This window comes from Phascolarctos cinereus, unplaced genomic scaffold, assembly GCF_003287225.1.
Source record: "Phascolarctos cinereus isolate Bilbo 61053 unplaced genomic scaffold, phaCin_HiC Scaffold_1;HRSCAF=81, whole genome shotgun sequence".
NCBI lineage: Eukaryota > Metazoa > Chordata > Mammalia > Diprotodontia > Phascolarctidae > Phascolarctos > Phascolarctos cinereus.
In genome coordinates, this window is record NW_027555514.1 from 127,942,817 (window position 1) to 127,964,070 (window position 21,254).

The 21,254-nt window shown below is 35.4% G+C and overlaps 1 protein-coding gene across 1 annotated transcript in view; it reads right to left on the reverse strand.

The window, feature by feature from the left end:
• Nucleotides 1-21,254, reverse strand: part of LOC110200653 (ankyrin repeat domain-containing protein 26-like) — a 78,139-nt gene that overhangs the window by 46,407 nt on the left and 10,478 nt on the right. Inside the window, 3 exon segments of the mRNA XM_078149945.1 lie at nt 244-305; nt 16,260-16,390; nt 17,244-17,381. Coding sequence (XP_078006071.1) covers nt 244-305; nt 16,260-16,390; nt 17,244-17,381 — 331 coding nt within the window.

The window sequence follows — 21,254 nt, forward strand, 5'->3', positions numbered from 1 at the left end:
CTTGGTTCTGTCACTAATCAGTTGTGAGACCATAGGGAAGTTATCTGACTTCTCTAGGGATCAGCTTCCTCATGTGTTAAATGTAAGTAGTTGGTCTAGATTATTTCTAAGGTCCCTTCCAGCTCTAAAATTCTGGTTCTGATTCCACCTAGGCAATTGCAATGATTAGTAAACAAGTAAATCTGAAATGTAATTTTAAAGGTAACAATATCAATATTGAAATATCAAAATAATAGAAGATACCTCTGAACCCCAAAGAGATTCTGAATCTTCTTCCTCTTTCAATCCTAATGCTGGCATCATGTCTATAAAATAGAGGCAGAAAACCACTAATAATTAGAATTTGTACTACTGAGAACATGAGAACTGTTCAAATATGTATATTCATTATTGCTTCTGCAAAACTTGAATGAAAATGGCAACAGAAAAAAATTCCAGGAAAGAAAAACAAAAGAAGAGAGCAACATTTGGATTTAAGGATTATGGGCAAAGGAGGATCCTTCAAAGAAAGATGTTAGGGGCTAAGAGGTAATTTTACACAAGACTATATAACAAAATTCTTTTCTAAAATACAGTTAATATTCTGGGTAAAAAAGGAGAAAGAGAAAGATTTTTTATATTTAACATACTTCAGAATTAGGTTAACACACGTTAAATTTAATCAATTTATAAGGGAATTTTACAGCAAGAAAGCTTTGTAAGCATATTCTACAACTTGGAGGGTAGCACAGCACAGTGAATAGTAGGCCAGTTTTGGAATTAGGAAGACCTGGATTCGAGTCCCAGTTCTAATATATCAACTGTGTGACCATAGGCAAGACAATGCCCAGGCTTGTTAATGCCCCAGGCTCCTCAGTAAGACTATACATAAGCTGTAGAACAGTTTTCAATCTACATCGGTAGAAATTTCCTCTTTTCCCAGCAGTTTTTGTCAAAGAGTGAATTTTTATCCCAGCAGCTGGGCTCTTTGGGTTTATCAAATAAGAGATTACTATAGCCATTGACTACTATGTCTTGCATACCTAACCTATTCCACTGATCAACCACTCTTTTTCTTAGAGTGACACAATTACAAAAACACTTTTCACATGAATAAAGTCAGGTCTAAATAACTGTAAAAAATATCAGTTGCTCTTGGGTAGTCCGAGCTAACACAATAAAACTGACAATGGTATCTAAGCTAATTTATTTATTCAGTGCCACACCAATCAAACTACCAAAAATTATTTTCTAGAGTTAGAAAAAATAATAACAAGATTCATTTGGAAGAACAAAAGGTCCAGAATATCAAGGCAACTAATGAAAAGAAATGCAAAGGAAGGTGGCCTAGCCATTCCAGATCCTAAATTGTATTATAAAGCAGCAATCATCAAAGTTGCTTGGTACTGGCTAAGAAATAAAGCAGTGGCTCAGTGGAATAGATTAACTATGCAAGACACAGTAGTCAATGACTATAGTAATCTATTATTTGTTAAACCCAAAGACCCCAGCTTGTGGTCACAGGCCCCTTATCATACCACCTTGTAAGAACTAAAAATTTATAGGTCCCTACAAGTATCTCTGAAAACAGCTATACAAACCCCTGAAGCTTGGAACAGTACACTCTCCACATTGGAAGCAGATTCATACCTAAACAAAGAGTTTAAAACTCAAGTAATTGGCTGGGATCATGAGCAAGCAGCGCAAAAAGAGTCAGACTATGTTATCTTACTATAGTGAAAAAGAAGGTCACAATATACAACCAAAAGAAGAAAACAAAGTCAAAGCTCCTACATCCAAAGCCTCCAAGAAAAATATGAATCAGTCCCAGGCCTTGGAAGAGCTCAGAAGGGATTTTGAGAAGCAAGTAAGGGAAGTAGAGGAAAAACTGGAAAAGAGAAAAGAGAGTGATGCAAGAAAATCACGAAAAACAAGTCAACAGCTTGCTAAAGGAGACCCAAAAAAATACTGAAGAAAATAACACCTTAAAAAATAGCCTAACCCAAATGGCAAAAGAGGTCCAAAAAGCCAAGGGGGAGAAAAACGCCCTAAAAAGGAAAATTGGCCAAATGGAAAAGGAAGTGCAAAAGATTACTGAAGAAAATACTTCCTTAAAAATTAGAATAGAGCAATTGGAAGCTAGTGACTTTATGAGAAATCAAGACACTGTAAAACAAATCCAAAAGAATGAAAAATTAGAAAACAATGTGAAATATCTCATTGGAAAAACAACTGACCTGGAAAATAGATCCAGGAGAGAATTTAAAAATTATTGGACTATCTGAAAGCCATGATCAAAAAAAGAGCCTAGACATCATCTTTCAAGAAATTATCAAGGAAAACTGCCCTGATATATAGAACCAGAGGGCAAAATAGAAATTGAAAGAATCCACAGATCTCCTCCTGAAAGAGATTTCCAAAGGAAAACTCCTAGGAATATTATAGCCAAATTCCAGAGTTCCCAGGTCAAGGAGAAAATCTTACAAGCAACCAGAAAGAAACAATTCAAGTACTGTGGAAACACAATCAGGATAACACAAGATTTAGCAGCTTCTACATTAAAGGACCAAGGGCATGGAATATAATATTCTGGAGGGCAAAGGAGATAGGATTACAACCAAGAATCACCTACCCAGCAAAACTGAGTATAATCCTTCAGGGGAAAAAATGGTTTCAGTGAAATAGAGGACTTTCAAGCATTCTGATGAAAAGACCAGAGCTGAATAGAAAATTTGACTTTCAAATACAAGACTCAAGTGGAACATGAAGAGGTAAACAGGAAAGAGAAATCATAAGAGACTTATTAAGATTGAACTGTTTACATGCCTGCATGGAACGATGATATTTAAACTCATGAGACCTTTGTCAGTATTAGGGTAGTTGGAGGAAAAATATATGTATGATAGATAGATAGATAGATAGATAGATAGATAGATAGATAGATAGATAGAGGGCACAGGGTGAGTTGAAGATTAAGGGGTCATCTGGAGAATAAAATTAAGGGATGAGAGGGATTACATGGAGAAGAAGAAAGGGAGAGGTAGAATGGGGTAAATTATCTCACAAAAAAACAGAAAAGAAAAGTCTCTTACAGTGGAGGGGAAATGGGGAAGGTGAGAGGGAATGAGTGAATCTTATTCTCATAGGATTTGGCTTAAGGAGGGAATAACATACACATTCAATTGGGTATGGAAATCTGTCTTACCCTACAGGAAAATAGGGGGAGAAGGGGACAAGAGAGCAGGGGATGATAGAGAGGAGGGCAGATTGGGAAAGGGGGTAATCAGAAGCAAATACTTCTGAGGAGGGACAGGGTCAAAAGAAAGAATAGAATAAATGGGAGGGCAGGATAGGATTAAGGGAAATAGAGTTAGTTTTTCACAACATGTCTACTATGGAAGTGTTTTGCATAACTGCACATGTACAACCTATATTGAGTTGCTTGCCTTTTCAATGAGGGTGGGTGGGGAGGGAGGAAGAGAGAAAATTTGAAACCTAAAGTTTTAAAAACATATGTTTAAAAAAAATGTTTTCACATGCTACTAGGAAATAAGAAATACAGGAACTGGGGTGCAGAAGTCTATCCTGCCCTACAGGAAAATAGAAAGGGAAGGGGATAAGAGAAGGGGGGAGAGATAGAAGAGAGGATATACTAGGGGAAGGGATATTCAGAATGCATGCCATCTTGGGGTGGGGGGAGGGTTGAGATGGGTGAAAATTTGGAACTCAAAAACTTGTGGAAGTGAATGTTGAAAACTAAAAATAAATAAATTTATATTAAAGAAAAAAATAAAAAATTTTAAAAAAATTTAAATTAAAAAATGAAGTGTAAAAAAATAAAAAATGAAAAATAATTTTAAAAAGTTATTGGTCTACCTGAAAACCATGATGAAAAAAAGAACCTGAATAATATCCTTCAGGAAACCATGGAAGAAATCTGCCTTGAGGTCCTAGAACCAGAGGGTAAATTAGTCATTAAAAGAATGCACTAATCACCTCCTGAAAAAGATCCCAAATTGAAAATGCCAAAGAATATTGTAGCCAAATTTCAAAATCACCAAATCAAAGAGAACATAATGCAAGCAGCCAGAAAGAAACAATTTAAATATCATGGAACCACAGTCTGGATTATGTAGGACCTTAAGCAGGACCTTGCAGCTTCTACATTAAAAGATTGGAGGGTGTGGAATATGATACTCTGTAAGGCAAAGGAACTTGGATTACAACCAAGGATCAACTACCCAGCAAAACTGAGCATAATCTTTCAATGGAAGAGATGGACATTCAACAAAATAGGGGACTTCCAAACCTTCCTGATGAAAAGAGCTCAACAGAAAATTTGACCTTCAAATACAAGAGAGGCATAAAAAGGCAAACAGGAAAAAAATCCAACATGTTATTAATAAGAACAAACTGTTTACATCCCTACAAGGAGCACTTGTAACTCTAGAGTACCGTAATGTTATTATGACATTTAAAAGGGATATACTTAGACAGAGGGCATGGGCATAAGTTGACTTTGATGTGATGGTAAAAAAAAATCTTATTAAGAGGTGAAAGAGGATTGTACTGGGAGAATAGAAAAGGAGGAGGGAGTCAAAGGTAAATTAAATTACATGAAAAGGCACAAAAACCTAATACAGTAGAGGGAAAGAAGGGAGGGAGCTAAGCACTATTTCAATCTTATTATCATCAGATTTGGTTCAAAGAGGGCATAACATAATCAGTTAGGCATAGAAATCTAATTTACCCCATAGGAAGTAGGAGGGGAAAAGGAAAATGAAAGGGAGGGGGTGAATAGAATGGAAGGAAGAAGCAGAAAGGGTAAAGGGGAAGAAAAGGGAGGGGATTAATAGAAGGGAGTACCGACTGAGGGAGGTAATGGTCAAAAGCACAACTACTGAGGAAGGAAAGGGAGAAAAGAGAGAGAAAAACTTAAACAAGGGGGCAAACAGGATGAAGAAGACACAGATACTGGACACAATTGTGAATGTGAATGAGATAAACTCTCCCATAAAATGGAAACAGATAATGGAGTGGATTAAGAACCATAATCCTACAATATGTTATTTACAAGAAACACATCTGAAGCAGGGGGGTACACATAGATTAAAGGTAAAAGGCTGGAGCAGAATATATTATGCTTCAGCTAAAGTGGAAATAAAAAGCAGGGGTAAAAAAACAATATCAAATTTCTACACATTGCCACTAAAGGATAAATTTCAAAGGTTGTAAATACAGACAAAAGTAATGTGAGAAAAACACCTTGAAACCATTAAAACAGAGGGGTGGAGCCAAGATGGCAGAGAGGAGCCAAGAAGTTGCTTGAGCTCTCCCCAATTTCCCTGGGAAACAATATTATATCAAGCCACTAAATGGATTCTGGAGGTACAGAACCCACAAAAAGATGGAGTGAAACAATCTTCCAGCTTAAGATAATTTAGGAGGACTTCAGGAAATTTTTATCTCACATGGGTAAAGGGTGAGCCCAGCTCAGCAAACACAGTACCTGGGTAAGCCAGCAGGAGGCTCTTAGTCACAGCACACATTAGCAACCAAGGCTCCTCAGTCCTGGCTCAGGAGGCCAGCAGTAAGGCCTCCAGCCCCAGTGCAGAAGGCAAATTATGAGCCCCAGAATTCTAACACAATAGGCTCGACTAGGCCAGGCCACCTCCAGAGAAAGGGTCAAGAGACAAGAATCTGAAGCCCCAGCCAGGAAAGTCAGTGACAATGCCACTGGTCCTCAGCATAAGAATCTTGGGATAGAGCCCCCTGTGCCCCAAGAGCAGAGCTCAAATTTGAAAGTCACAAAGTTGGCTGAAAATGAGTAGGAAACAGAAAAGAGCCCAAATCATTTATAACTACTCTAGTGACAGAGAAGAGAGACCAAAACACAAACTCAGAAGAGGCTAACATCAAAATGCTTACATGTGAAACTTCAAAGTGGAATATGAATTGGTCTCAAGTCCAAAAAATCCTCTTTAAAGAGCTCAAAAATATTTTAAAAATCAAGTAAGAGATGTAGGAGAAAAACTGAGGGAAGATATGAGAGTTATACAGGAGAATTATGAAAAAAAAAGTTCACAGTTTGGAAAAGAAAGCACAAAAATTGACTGAAGAAAACAATTCCTTAAAAGGAGAATTGGCCACATAAGGGAACTTCCAGGAGCCAAGACTACAGAGTAAGCAGTAAGTTGCTTTCACTCTCCCTCTCTGACTTCCTAAAAAACCAGAAAATTGAACCCCAGGGAAAATCCTGCAAAACTAAAGCCATCAGAAAGATGGGATGGAGCAATCTCTTAGCCTGGGAAATTTGGAGGATGCACAAGAAAGGTCCATTTCACTAAGGTAAACAGGGAACACATTGAAGACAGGCAGTGTTCCAGCCACCTGACGGCAAGCCCCACCTCAGCAAACCAGTGAGAGATTCTGAGCCTGAGAGTGGTGCAGTAGGCAAATGCCAACACTAGGCCCCACCATGAACCTTAGCATATTCAGGGAAACTGGCAGACTCCAGTTCAGAGAACTACCACCTGCACTGGTGAAGCCACAGGCAGACAGGAATCACTCAGCAGTACTCCTCCATGCAATCTAGCACAGCTCCAGGTGGGTAAGTATCTTCAGTGGCATAGGTGTCCTCCAGAGGATGAACCTCCCCATGCTTCAGTGCAGCACACAGCAGCAGGTGTCCTCCAGCAGCAGACCTTCTCTTGCTTCAGACCACCCCTGTGGCAGGCTGGCAGGCACACTCCAGCAGCCAGATTTCCCCCTGCTTCAGCATTGCCGCAAGCAAGCAGGTGTCCTCTAGCAGCAGCCTTGGGGAAATACACACACACACACACACACACACACACACACAAATCCACCTGGTCTCAGCATACGCCAGACACTACCACTAGGACCCCAGCTCAGCACAAAGAAGGCTGCCAGATCCCTAGAGCACCCAGATGCCAGAACCTGAGTCCACAGCATGTAAAGTCAGTGACCAGGCCTTTGGCCCAGAACAAGAAGCTTGGGACAGTGTCCCCTGGGATCCAGCAGGAGAGCTCAATGTTAAAAGCCAGGAAATAGGCAAACATCATGAGCAAGAAGCAGAAAATCACACTGAGCACAGAGAATTATTATGGTGACAGGGAAGATCAAAACACAAACTCAGAAGAGGGCAATATTGTCAAATCCCTACCTCTGAAACCTCAAAGCAACATATGAACTGGTCCCAAGCTCTAAAATCCTTCTTGGAAGAGCTCAAGAAGGATTTTAAAAGTCAAATAAGAGAAATAGAAGAAACATTGGGAAAAGAAATGAGAGGTATGCAAGACAAACTCGATAGCTTGGAAAATAAAGGTCAAAAACTGACTGAAGAAAACAACTCCTTAAAAGATACAGTTGGCTGAGTGGAAAGGGAGGTATGAAAATTCACTGAGGAGTGAAACGTAGAATTGGCTAAATGGAAAAGGAGATACAAAAGCTAACTGAAGAAAACAATTCATTAAAAATTAGAATTGGGCGACTGGAAACTAATGACTCTGAGATATCAAGAATCAGTCAAACAAAATCAAAAGAATGAAAAAATAGAAGAAAATGTAAAATGCCTTATTAGAAAAATAATTAGCCAGGAAAAATGGATTCAGGAGAGACAATTTAAGAATTATTGGTCTACCTGAAAGCCACAATCAAAAAAAGAGCCTGGACAGCATCTTTCAAGAAATTATCAAGGAAAATTGCCCTGAGGTCCTGAGAATCCACCAATTATCTCCTGAAAGAGATCTCAAAATGAAAATCCCAAGGGATATTGTAGCCAAATTCCAGAATTTTCAGGTCAAGGAGCAAACATTTCAAACAGCCAGAAAGAAACAATTTAAATATCATGGAACCATAGTTAGGAATACACAGGACCTAGCAGCTTCTACATTAAAGGATAGGAGGGCTTGGAATATAATATTATGGAAGGCAAAAGACCTTAGATTATAACCAAGGAAGAACTACCCAGCAAAACTGAGCATAATCTCTCAGGGGAAGAGATGAACATTCAATGAAATGACTTCCAAATCCTCCTGATGAAAAGACCAGAGCTCAGTAGAAAATTTGATCTTCAAATACAAAACTCAAGAGATGCATAAAAAGGTAAACAGGAAAGAAAAAAGATGTCATTCAACAAGGGGTAAACTGTTTACATCCCTATATGGGAAAATGATACTTGTAACTCTTGAGAACTATATCTTTATTATGACATTTAGAAGGGGTACACATAGACAGAAAATGTGGGTGATGTGATGATAAAATTAATAAAGGGGTGAAAAAAAGGATTGTACTGGGGGAAGAGGAAAGGAGGAGACAGAAAAGGGTAAATTACATCATGTCAAGAGGCACTAAGAGAGTAGAAGGAGAAAAGGGAGGGAAGCTAGAATTGTTTAAACCTTACTCTCAATAGATTTGGCTCCAAGAGGGAATAACAAACATACTCAACTGGTATAGAAATCTATCTTACCATATAGGAAGTATGAAAGGAAAGGGAAAGGGAAAGGGAGGGGGTGATATAAGGGAGGGCAGATCGAGGGAGGTGGTCATCAAAAACAAAACACTTGTGAGGAGAGAACGAGAGAAAAGAGAGAGAAAAGCTTAAACAGGTGGGAAAATAGGAGGCAGAAAAGACACAGTTAGTAACCGTAACTGTGAATGTGAATAAGATGAACTCTCCCATTAAAACAGATGTGGATAAGGAATTAAAAACCATAATCCTACAATATATTACTTACAGGAAACACATTTGAAAATGAGTGCCACATACAGGGTAAAGGTAAAAGGCTGGAGCAGAATATATTATGCTTTAGCTGAAGTAAATAAGCAGAGGTAGCAATCCTGATCTCAGACAAAACAAAAGCAAAAATACATCTAATTAAAAGATAGAAGAAAGGAAACTACATCCTGTTAAAAGGTACCATAGACAATGAAGTAATATCAATACTAAAAATATATGCACCAAGTGGTACAGCATCCAAATTCTCAGAGGAGAAGTGAGTTACAGGAAGAAATAGACAGCAAAACTATACTACTGGGGGACCTCAACCTACCCCTCTAAGAACTAGATAAATCTAACCACAAAATAAACAAGAAAGAAGTTAAGGAGGTGAATAGAATTTTAGAAAAGTTAGATCTGTAGACTTCTGGAGAAAACTGAATGGAGATAGAAAGGAATATACCTTTTCTGAGCTGTAGATGGCACCTACACAAAAATTAACCATGTACTAGGGCATAAAACCTCACATTCCAAAGCAGAAAGGCAGAAATATTAAATATTAAAAGTATTCTTTTTAGATCATAATGCAATAAAAATTACATTTAATAAATGGCCATGGAAAGATTATTTGGAAAATAAATAAATAATCTAATCTTAAAGAATGAATGGGCCAAAAAACAATTCACAGCAACAATACCTTCATCCAAGATAATGACAGTAATGAGACAATATAACAAAACTTACAGGATACAGCCAAAGTAGTTCTTAGGGGAAATTTTATGTATTTAAATGCTTATATGAGCACTTATACAAAAGGGAAAGAGGAGATGAATGACTTGGACATGCAACTAAAAAAATCTAGAAAATAAACAAATTAAAAATCCCCAATTAAATACCAAATTAGAAATTCTGAACACCAAAGAAAAGATTAATAAAATTGAATTAAGAGAACTAATGGACTAATAAAATTAAAAGGAGGTTTTATGAAAAAAAATAAAATAGTTAAATCTTTGGTTAACTTGATTTAAAGAAAAAGAAGAAAACCAAATTACCAATATCAAAAATGAAAAGGGTCAATTTACCACCAGTGAAGAGGAAATTAAAACAATAATTAGGCACTGTTTTCCCCAACTGTATGCCAATAAATCTGATATCTTAGTGAAATAGATGAATTATTACAAAACATAAATTGCCCAGATTAACAGGAAAGAAAATAAAATACTTAAATAATCCCATTTTAGAAAAAGAAATTGAACAAACCATCAATGAACTCCCTAAGAAAAAATCTCCAGAGCCAGATGATTCTGCAAGTGATTTTTACCAAGCATTTAAAGAACAATTAATTCCAACTATTTGGAAAAAATAGGTAAAGAAAGACTCCTACCAACTTCTTTGTATGATACAAATACAGTTCTGATAGCTAAGCCAGGAAAAACCAAAATAACAAAAGAAAATCATAGACCAATTTCCCTAATGAATATAGATGTAAATTTTTAAATAAAATATTAGCCAAGATATTATAGCAACTTATCTGTGTTAAATTTATAAGAATACAAGTCATTCCCCAATGGATAAATGCTCAAAGGATATGAACAGGAAGTTTTCAGAGGAAGAAATTAAAGTGATCTATAGTCATATGAAAAAATACTCTAAATCACTATAGATTAGAGAAATGCAAATCAAAACAACTCTGAGGCATCAAGTCACACCTATCAAATTGGCTAACATGACATAATAGGAAAATGATAAATGTTGGAGAATATGTGGGGAAAATGGAAGAGTAATGCATTGTTGGTGGAGTTGTGAACTGATCCAACCATTCTGGAAGCAGTTTGGAACTATGCCTAAAGGGCTATAAAACTGTGCATGCCCTTCTAAGTCTGTATCCCAAAAAGATCATAAAAATGGGGAAATGACCCACATGTACAAAACTATTTATAGCATCTCTTTTTGTGGTGGCCAAGAATTGGAAATTGAGGGGATGCCCATCAACTGGGAAATGGCTGAACAAGTTGTGGTATATGAATGGAATGGAATACTACTGGATCCGTAAGAAATGATGAGCAGGCTGACTTCAGAAAAACCTGGAAAGACTTGTTTGGTCTGATGCTGAGCAAAATGAGCAGAAACAGGAGAACATCAGATACAGTAACAGCATCATTGTGCAATGACAAACTTTGATAGACTTAACTCTTCTCAGCAATACAAGGGTCTAAGACAATTCCAAAAGACTCATGATGGAAAATGCTATCCACATCCTGAGAAAAGAATTATAGAGATAGAATGCAGATAGAAGCATGCAATTTTCTCTTTTTTCCGTTTCTTCTTTCTTGTGTTTTTTCCCTTTGGTTCTAATTCTTCATTACAACTTCACTAATGTGACAATATGATTAATAAAAAATAGAATTAGCCAAATGGATGAAAAATCCACTGAAGAAAACAACTCCTTTAAACATAGAATTGGCCAAATGGAAAAGGAGATACAAAAGCTAACTGAAGAACATAATGCCTTAAAAAATAAACTTGGGCAAGTGGAAGCCAATGCCACTAAGAATGAGTGGGTCAAACAACAAGTCATAGAAATGATCAATAATTTTATCAAAGAGAACAACAAAAATGAGACAACATACTAAAACTTAGGTGATATAAGCAACACAGTTCTTAGGGGAAATTTTATATATCTAAATGATTACAATGAATACAATAGAGAAAGAACAGATCAATGAATCGGGCATGTAACTAAAAAAGCTAGAAAAAGAATATATTAAAAATCTATAAATACAAAATTAGAAATTCTGAAAATCAAAGGTGAGATTAATTAAATTGAAAGGAAGAAAACTATTGAAAGAATGCATAAAACTAAGAGCTGGTTTTATGAAAAGACCAATAAAATAGTAAAACTTTTGATTATTTTGATAAAAAAAAAAAGCAAACCATACTACAAGTATCAAAAATGAAAGGGGTTAATTCACCACCAACGAAGTGGAAATTAAAACAATACTTAGGCACTATTTCGCCCAACTGTATGCCAATAAATCTCACAATCTTGTGAAATGGATGAATTACCAAAAAAATAGAAATTGCCCAGATTAACCAAACAAGAAATAAAGTACTTAAAATAATCCCATTTTAGAAAAAAAAGAAATTCAATAAGCCATCAATGAACTCCCAATGAAAAATTCTCCAAGGCCAGATAGATTTACAAGTGAATTCTACCAAACATTTAAAGTACAATTAATTCCAATAAAATATAATCAACTTGGAAAAATAAGAGAAGGAGCCCTACCAAATTCCTTTTATGGTACAAATATGGTGCTGATACATAAACCAGGAAAAGCCAAAACAGAGAAAGAAAATTATAAACCAATTTCCTTAATAATTTTGTTGCAAAAATTTAGATGAAATATTAGCAAATAGAGGGGGGAGGGAAGGGAGGAAGGGAGAAAAATTTGGAGTTCAAAATTTTACAAAAATGAATTTTGAAAACTCTCTTTACATGTAATTGGAAAAAGAATAAAATACTACTATGGGGAAAAAGAGGGAAAAATAAAAATTAAAACACTATTTGAGTGCAAGTTGCTACTGTTAGTAACAAAAGAAGATAAAATACGAAAGAATTAAATGACTAAAAATTCCTATATTTTGCTCATTTCAACAAATTTCAAATTATCGTAACCATGTATGTAGGTGCTGAAACAACCACTTTCATTTTATTGCTGATCTTACTCTTTCTTTTTTATTTTGAGCAATAAAATATTAGAAACATAAAGCTTAAGCTAGAAGAGATCTCAGAGGCTATCCATTCCAACACCATTATTTTAGAAATGAGAAAAATGCAGCTGAGGAATGTCAAGTGACTTCTCCACATTCATTCAGGGAGTATGAGGGGTAGGATTTGAACCCAGTTTCTCTGACTTCAATCTATGTTCTTTCCACTAGAGTGTGCTTGCTTCTCTTAATTTAAAATATTAAGTATAATAGGATATTTTCCAGCTGCTAGGTACATAACATTCTATCTTCAGCCTTACTCTGTGAAACAGACTACGAAAGTAGTGGCCATATAGATCTAATTCCAATTAGAAGCTGAAAACTTAGATTAGATAGCAGCTTTTAGGTTTGTTTTCTTAGACTTATATATATAAGAAGCAGTTCAAAGAGTTCTCAAAATGCCAAAGAGGAATATAATTTTCTGAATAACATAATACAGATGGGTTTCAATATTCCTGGAAACTCTTGGTAAGAGGACAGCGTTGGTAGTGAGGGTGATAGAACAGACAAAAGTATCATGTCTATGTCTTATTTCATTGGAAAATAATTTGACTGAAAAATTAGTTAACTGGTATCTAAAAGATAGGACCACAAAATCCCTTTCACATTTCAAAAAGATTGTCTTATTCTATATATCACAAAAAATTTCTTAACAACTCATTGGTTTTGGGGGGGGAGGTGTAAATATGAGGATTGATTGGAAAGCAAAATGACTTATTTTTTAAGAAAAAATCTAGGTGAGGTTAGAGTCTGCTTTACTGTAAATTAGAGTATGTCTCTTTAGCTTGCATGGATTATTATTTTAAGTAGGTTAGACATATTTTCAATTCTTCTGCAATCGAGTGAAGGGTTATTTATGACCTAAGGGATTTACAAATTATGAATTAAAGTTTTGCTTGCACTTATGGAGACAAATCATAGAAGTGTTTGAAATGATAAATGTACAATTAAAAAGGCGGTTTGTTTGTCATGCTGTAGACTAGTATTTATGTGATATAAAATATTTTATGAGGGAATTAGACAACAGAACATGAACATCACTGAAGATGACTGGCCATTCTTATTCATGATCTGAATAAAAAAATGCTTCCAATCAATGATATTTAAAAAAATGAGGTAGCACAGAAACATGGTGTTTTGGAAGAGATAGAATTTCAGGGGGCATTTCAAACCCTTCACTTCATGTTTGTAAATAGAAACAAAAGGAAACAGATTCAAAGAGATGAAGGATTTAGTTAGTGGCAGAGTCAGGAGGAGAACACATGGTCCTAAATCCTGCCTTCCTTATTTATCTACACTACAGCATTGTCTCTGTTGAGAAGGTTATCTTTTACTTATTGGTGTTTGTCATTCAGTGGTTCATGGTGTTATCCGTGATGATGTTAAAGAAGATGACATTACACAATTAAATGTATGGTTGCACAAAAAGTAAACTGCATATCAATTTTTAGAAAGCAGGAAAAAAAGACTTTTTGAATCCTATGTTTTGGATAATTTATGGCTTTTCTACCATAATACTGAATTAAAATATCAAAGTAACCAGAAGAAATAACTAGGGAGTGCTCAACCCCAGAACATCATTTTTTGTCAAAGTACCAGAAAACTCATTTCTGAGGTTTTTTTCTTTTACAAAATTGGGGTTATTCACAATTAATGTGTACAAAAGAATGTAAGACATAATGGCAAGAAAGCAAGATGTTGGGTTCCAGGTAAGTAAAAATGACTATCAGGCCCCTGGACCAGGGCTCATTTTTAATATAAATGTTTGGTTCCCTTTGACAATATGATTTGTGTGAAAATTTGTATGCAAACGGTGCACTATTAGTAAATCTCAAGGGAAAAAAAGTCCTCACTTTATTATTACTCTAAGCTTCACCCCAAAACAATGAAGATTTGAGGTTTATGGCAATAGTTCACTCACTCCTCAAGTTCAAAAGAAGTGAGAGATGCTACACTTACCTATCAAATAATGAACTTTACCAATTTTTTGATGAACACAAAATAAAGTGGAACAAATAAATGTCTTACACCAGAAGATGAGTATTTGAAGGAAAGCAAATATATTTTATACTAGCAAATCATTAAAATTAACTTTTCTTATTCCTATCCCTAGTTCTTTTAACCTTTTAAACTTCTAACATTAATACATTTATGTATACACTAGATTTTGGCTTGTATAGAAAATGTTATTAGTTACTATATAATTCATAAAGTCAGTGTCGACATTCAGATATCTGCTTGAACATATTTATGAACAGTTCTATCACTAATAAGCCATACTCTTTGATTGTCTTTATATTTAATTCAGTGTTCTAGACTATAACTTTTTCTTGATTGATAAACTTCATAGACACTCCTTCTTCAATGAGATTGCATAGTTTAACTATTTTTATTAAAATTGGATTAGGACTTTTAAAAAATTTTGTGCTTAAAATTTTATATATAGTTAACATGATAAAATACTACTTGTGAGGAACAGAACTTCACTTTTTTAGTCTTAAATGTTTCTCATACTAATTTCATGTATGTAGCCAGAGACATACTATTTTACAAATGAATAAAATGAGGAAATGTGAGTTTCAGTTGTCACCTGACTAGCTATAGGAAATTAAAATATTTTATTGGAAAAGGAAGGTTTTTTTTTAGATAGTAGTAAGACATATTTAAAATTAAATATTTTTTTTCTGTGATTGTGATTTATCATTTCTACTAAGGAAGGGTTTATATATGTCATCTCAACTATTTCCTTTTACCTCTGTTAGCATGAGCAAGTCATCTAAGCTTTCTGCTCCTCAGTTTTGTCACCATTCAAATGAGAGTAACCAGAATATCCACACTGCCTTTCTCACATGGTAAAGGGTCAACTGATTTGAAAAAAGTAATCTTACAAATGTGAGATGAATTTATTATTACAAGCCCAAGTCATTAAGATTCCAAATTGCCCAACTGGTAGGATTAAATGTTTGGAGTTAAGTCAGAAAATCTTCTCTCTTCTAAAGTTTAACTGCCTGTATCAGGAGGTTGGAAAGTCTTCCTAGAATCATGGTGGAGGTGGGCATGTATGCAAATATCAACCAAAAATCGAGGAACATATACGCATTACCTTTCAAACCTTTGTCACCTAGTACTCCTAACTCTTGTGGCTTTTGTATGCTCTTTATTATCTGTGAAGCAAAAGTTTTACGAACATTTTAAAAATTTTGGAAACATTTTATATGTATATACCTCAAAATCTTGGATAAGTGATTTACACAGAGTTCCAAAAAAAGAACAAGGGCTCTGTTCTCCCACTGTTTTACTGTTCTGTCTTTATATATTCAAATATTAGATCAGTCCATCTGTTCATTTGTACATGTACACACACTATAGTTATAAGAGGCTCTTATATGTAGTACTTATTTTTCTCATATTTAAGAATCATAAATAATATTGCTAAATATAATACATTTTAAAAGTGTTCAAAAATTTTCATATGATTTGGTTAAACACATTTAGAAGAGTGTAGAAATTTGAAATTGGTAATGTAGCCTACGTAAAGAAATTTTTGGATAAAGCAGATAATAATAACACAAAACACCTCAGGCTGTTTTTAGGATGTTTTTAGTAACCAGTTTCAACATAGTGAACCTACAAGGATAATTAAGTAACTAAACATAAACCAGTCCCTATCTTTTTAAAGTATCAAATGGAAATTTTAAAAAAGTATATATGAATTTTAAGATTGCTCTTTCAATATTTTTTAAGTTAACTACTTCTTAAGGTTTGTCAGTCCTACCTTCTCGGTCCATGGCAGGTCTACCCAAAGTAAATTCTGTATCAGAAGCCCTCTCTGAACTGCCGATTTGGGGTGAAAGGGGCTGATTAAGTGCCTTCTGTAGTGCATACTGATTAATTAGTTGGAGATGACTATGTATAAAATAAAACATAAAACCTAATAAGTCTACATCAACAAAGACAAAAAGTATATGCATCAAGTCTTAGCATATCTCAAACTTTAAATAATCAACAAAATGTTTTTATTATTTTGATGAAGTCTGTAGAGCATAAGTAACCATTCAGTCTAGATGTAATACACTTGTATTGAAAGTCACAGTATTATAGAATTGTAGATTCAGAGCTGAAAGATTCTATATAGGTCATCTAGTCCAATCTCTTTATTTTATAGATTAAGTAACTGAGTCCCAGAAAAGGTAACAGTTGTCCAAGGTTACATATGTAGTAAGAGGCATGATTTCTCTTCAGGTCCTCTGACTCCAAATCAAACATTCTTTCCTCTGTACTAAACTGTCATTCTGAAAATTCTAATGTTGACTATTAGTATTTATGACTTATTCTTTTGAGTTATCATTCATTTGAAGGCATGCAAGACATAATGTGTCCCTAAAACTAATTATAGGTCTACTATAATTGAGAGGTGTCAGCCAAGATTAAAAAGCAAACAAACAAAAAAAGGAAACATTGGAAAACCTTAAGAACTATAAAAATGGCAACTATTATTATCATTATTATTACATCTGAAAATACCAATCTCAAATTACCTGACTCTACCTTATACCCTGTCTCTTGCTTACATCCTCCTGTGTTTGGAGGACCTAACTTTACCATTTGCCCACTTTCTTCTTAATGCTTTGAAGTATGCTTGCCAGATGCTTGCTATATTATGCAGCTACAGAGAAGTCCCAGGTAGTTTCAGTTGTATGGAGGAAAAAAGTTTTTAAATGCAATTTTAAAAAATTAGAACTATAATGTTAGTACTTACATGGAATAACCGCTTAAAATAGCATATTCCTCAGCTTTCCATCCATATGTATCTTGGCAAGAGAGATCAATATCATATTGAAGAAGAAGACTGACTATGCCTGTTGGTTCACCACTGCTAGCAATCATCAGGGCTGTTCTAGTATAACGAAGAAACAATTCACATTTAAGATTTTAATTAGTCACATTTAATCAGATGTTTCTTAATATGTTTCAATAAGAGGATATCTCATATTCTTTAGAGTTAGTATGTATGTGGAGCATGAATACTTAGTGATGGATACAAGTACTTTTATTGCTCATATACAGTATCTAAAAAGGCAATTAAGAGCCGAATGAAAAATAGTGGGTTTTTTTTGTCCTCAGAGTTATTGCAGGAATTGTCAAATTTAAGGCTTTGTAATAGACAAGAAGAGAGTATGTCAAAGTCACTTTTATACAATAGTTAAGGACTTTCAGCTAGGAACCCTACACAAAGTTTCTACTTGTTTACTGGCCTTCAAAGAAAAGTAGAGACCCTTAGAAAATGATTAGATTAGAAATAATCTTGGCAACTCACTCCACTAAATTCCTACTCCAATGTCACTTCATAATGTGAAGCTGACCCTTGGTTGTCAAAGGCTAATCCAGAACAAGCTATTTTAATGTCTTAATAAACATGAAAGTCTTTGAACACAAATACAGCAATGAACTCTGTTGTTTAAGGACAACCTAAGTAAGTAAAGAAAGGTTCATCACCAGAAAGCTAGCACTACTTAATTTGGGGAAGGTATTAATCCGTGAAGGCAGTTTATTAAGATTTAGCGTGATTATGAGCCGCACCAGGAGAAGAAATATCCACAATGATGATAACACAAATATTCTGAAGTACTGAGTTGATTGTATGCTGAAAATTCATGGGCTTTTTGCTTAAGGTAGTACTGTAGCAATATCAATAATGTCACGTAAAGGTTTGCTGTCCCTTGATTACTCTGTTAAAGGTAGAATTAGTGTAAAGAGCATCATGACTCGTGAAATCATGGATATTTTTAAGGTATTTTGAAGTATATAATAAGCTCTTTCTAGCAGGTAGCAATGTTTACTCTGTGTGAAGCTTTTTCTCTGAACTGCTCCCTCCCACAGCAAACCAAAGAAAACCCACAAGGAACCAGGGAAGTATATTTGGGTGGAAAATAAGGGATTATGAGAAAAATTGAAACCGATGGAGTCATAAACTTTGGTATTAATAGTTAATGTTATCATATGTATTAAAATGTTCATTTTTGGTTTTTTTAAGTAAACATTTAGTTCTGGGAACCAAGATGGTGGAATAAGCAATAAATTGCCATAACTCTCTCATATTCACCTCAAAACAACCACAAAATAGCACCCCCAAACAAATCCTGAAACAGCAAAAACATGGGCGAAACAATCTTTGAGCCCAAGAAACTTGAAAGATAGGCAGGTAAGGTTTGTCTCACTCGGGTAAAAGGGGAGCACAGTCCAGGACAGGAAGCCAGTAGCAAACCCCATCTCATCAAACCAATAGTAGATTGTGAGCCCCAATGTGGTGGAGCAGGCCACCAATCCTAGAACACCCCATGTACTGAGGCATAGCCAGGGGAATGGGCAGAGTGCAGCTCTAAGAACTGCCACAGGTTTCAGGGTAGCTGCAGGCAAACAGGTAGACTCCATCCCTACAGGTACTTAAAAAGGCAGCCATGAGTGACCATAATGACAAGTGTTTCAGTGTATCCCCAGGGAAATACAAAAACACTCCACTGGCTTCAGCACATGCCAGACACCAGCACTAGGACCCCAGGTGAGCACCAGGTAAGCTGCAGACTCCTACAACCTACAGCAGCACCAGCCACCACCACTCCCTTCTCCTCAGCACAGCACCAGATAAGAGGGTCTCCTATGGGCCTCAGCACAACATTGGTGCAGCACCAGGTAAACAACCAGGGCCTATAGCCCCTCCCACAAGAAGCCTGAAACAGTGTCCTTTCACCCTGGGAGCAGACCTCAAATTGAAAAGAAAGGAAAAAGGACAAAAAGGGTGAGCCAAAAATAATCTGATTGTAGAAAGTTATTATGATCACAGAGAATATCAAGACAAAAATTCAGAGGAGGACAACAATGTCAAAACACCCATGGGCAAAATATTGCAAGCAGCCAGAAAGAAACAATTCAAGTAGTGGGGGAAAACAATCAGGATAACATGAGATTTAGCATCTTCCACATTAAGGGACCACAAGGCTGGGAATATGATATTCTGGAGTTCAAAGGAGGTAGGATTAAAGCCAAAAATCACCTACCCAGCAAAATTGAATATAATCCTTCAAGGGAAAAAATGGATATTCAGTGAAATAGAGGACTTTCAAGCATTTTTGATGAAAACAGAGCTGAATAGGAAATTTGACTTTCAAATACAAGCTCAAGAGGACCATGAAAAGATAAACAGGAAAGAGAAACCATAGGGGACTTGTTAAAGTTGAACTGTTTACATTTCTACATGGAAAGATGATATTTGTAACTCATGAGAACTTTCTCAGTATTAGGGTAGTTGAAGGGGAAAAATATGAAGAGAGAGACAGAGAGAGAGAGATTGAAATAGACAGAGGGCAAATGATGAGTTGAAGATGAAGGGGTGATATCTAAAAAAATAAAATTAACATGTAAGAGAGGATTATACTGGGAGAAGGAGAAAGGGAAAGGTTCAATGGGGTAAATTGTCTCTCATAACGCAAACAAGAAAAAGCTTTAGAGTGGAGTGGAAATAGGGAAGGTAAGAAGGAATGAGTGAATCCTACTTGCATCCGATTTGGCTTAAGGAAGGAATCATATACACACTCAATTGGGCATGGAAATCTATCTTACCCTACAGGAAAATAGGGGAAGGAGATAAGAGAGTGGGGGATGGTAGAAGGGAGGGCTGATTGGGGGAAGAGGTAATCAGAAGCAAACACTTTTGAGGAGGGACAGGGTCAAAGGAGAGAAAAGAATAAATGGGAAATACGATAGGATAAAGGGAAATATAGTTAGTTTTTCACAACATGACTATTATGGAAGTGTTTTGCATGATACATGTATAACCTATATCAAGCTGCATGCCTTCTCAATGAGGATGGGTGGGGAGGGAGGAAAGGAGAAAATTTTGAACCCAAAGTTTTAAAACAAATGTTAAAAATTATTTTTAGGGGGCAGCTAGATGGCGCAGTGGATAGAGCACTGGCCTTGGATTCAGGAGGACCTGAGTTCAAATCCAGCTTCAGACACATAACACTTACTAGCTGTATGACCTTGGGCAAGTCACTTAACCCCATTGCTTATCCTTTAAAAAAAATTAAAAAATAAAATAAAATAAAATTATATTTACATGCAACTGGGAAATAACATAAACAGGCAATGGGGTATAGAAATCTATCCTGCCCTACAGGAAAATCAAAAGGGAAGGGGATAAGAGAAAGGGGATGGGGGTAATAGAAAGAAGAGCAGATAAGGGGAAGTGGCATTCAGAACACACAACATCGTGGGGGTGGGTGAGGGGAGAGATGGGAAGAAAATTTGGAACTCAAAGTCTTGTGGAAGTGAATGTTGAAAAACAAAACTAAATAAAATTAATTAATTTTTTTACAAAACTGCAAAAAAAATCTGAACCAGTGGCATAAATATCCACAATGATAAGATCACAGGTCTGTCAAAGCATTTCATCATATTATTCTGATATTGATTTGTATTTGTCAATGAAGATATTCTTAAGGATAATCAAAGGTAGAAGGAGAAGAAAAAACTACAATTCTCATGGATGACATGAAGATTAGTTCATAAAAAGAATCAGTTGAATCAATAGAGTACAAAACTTTTATGTTATAATCTTAACTAACTTAAAATAAAATAGTGAAAACTATTATTAAAACTATTATATAAAAACTATTATTAAAATCAAATAGTGAAAACTATTAATGATGGTTAGCATGCCTACATGAAATAATTTCTTTATTGAAAAGTCATGAGGTTTTTTTTTCACATT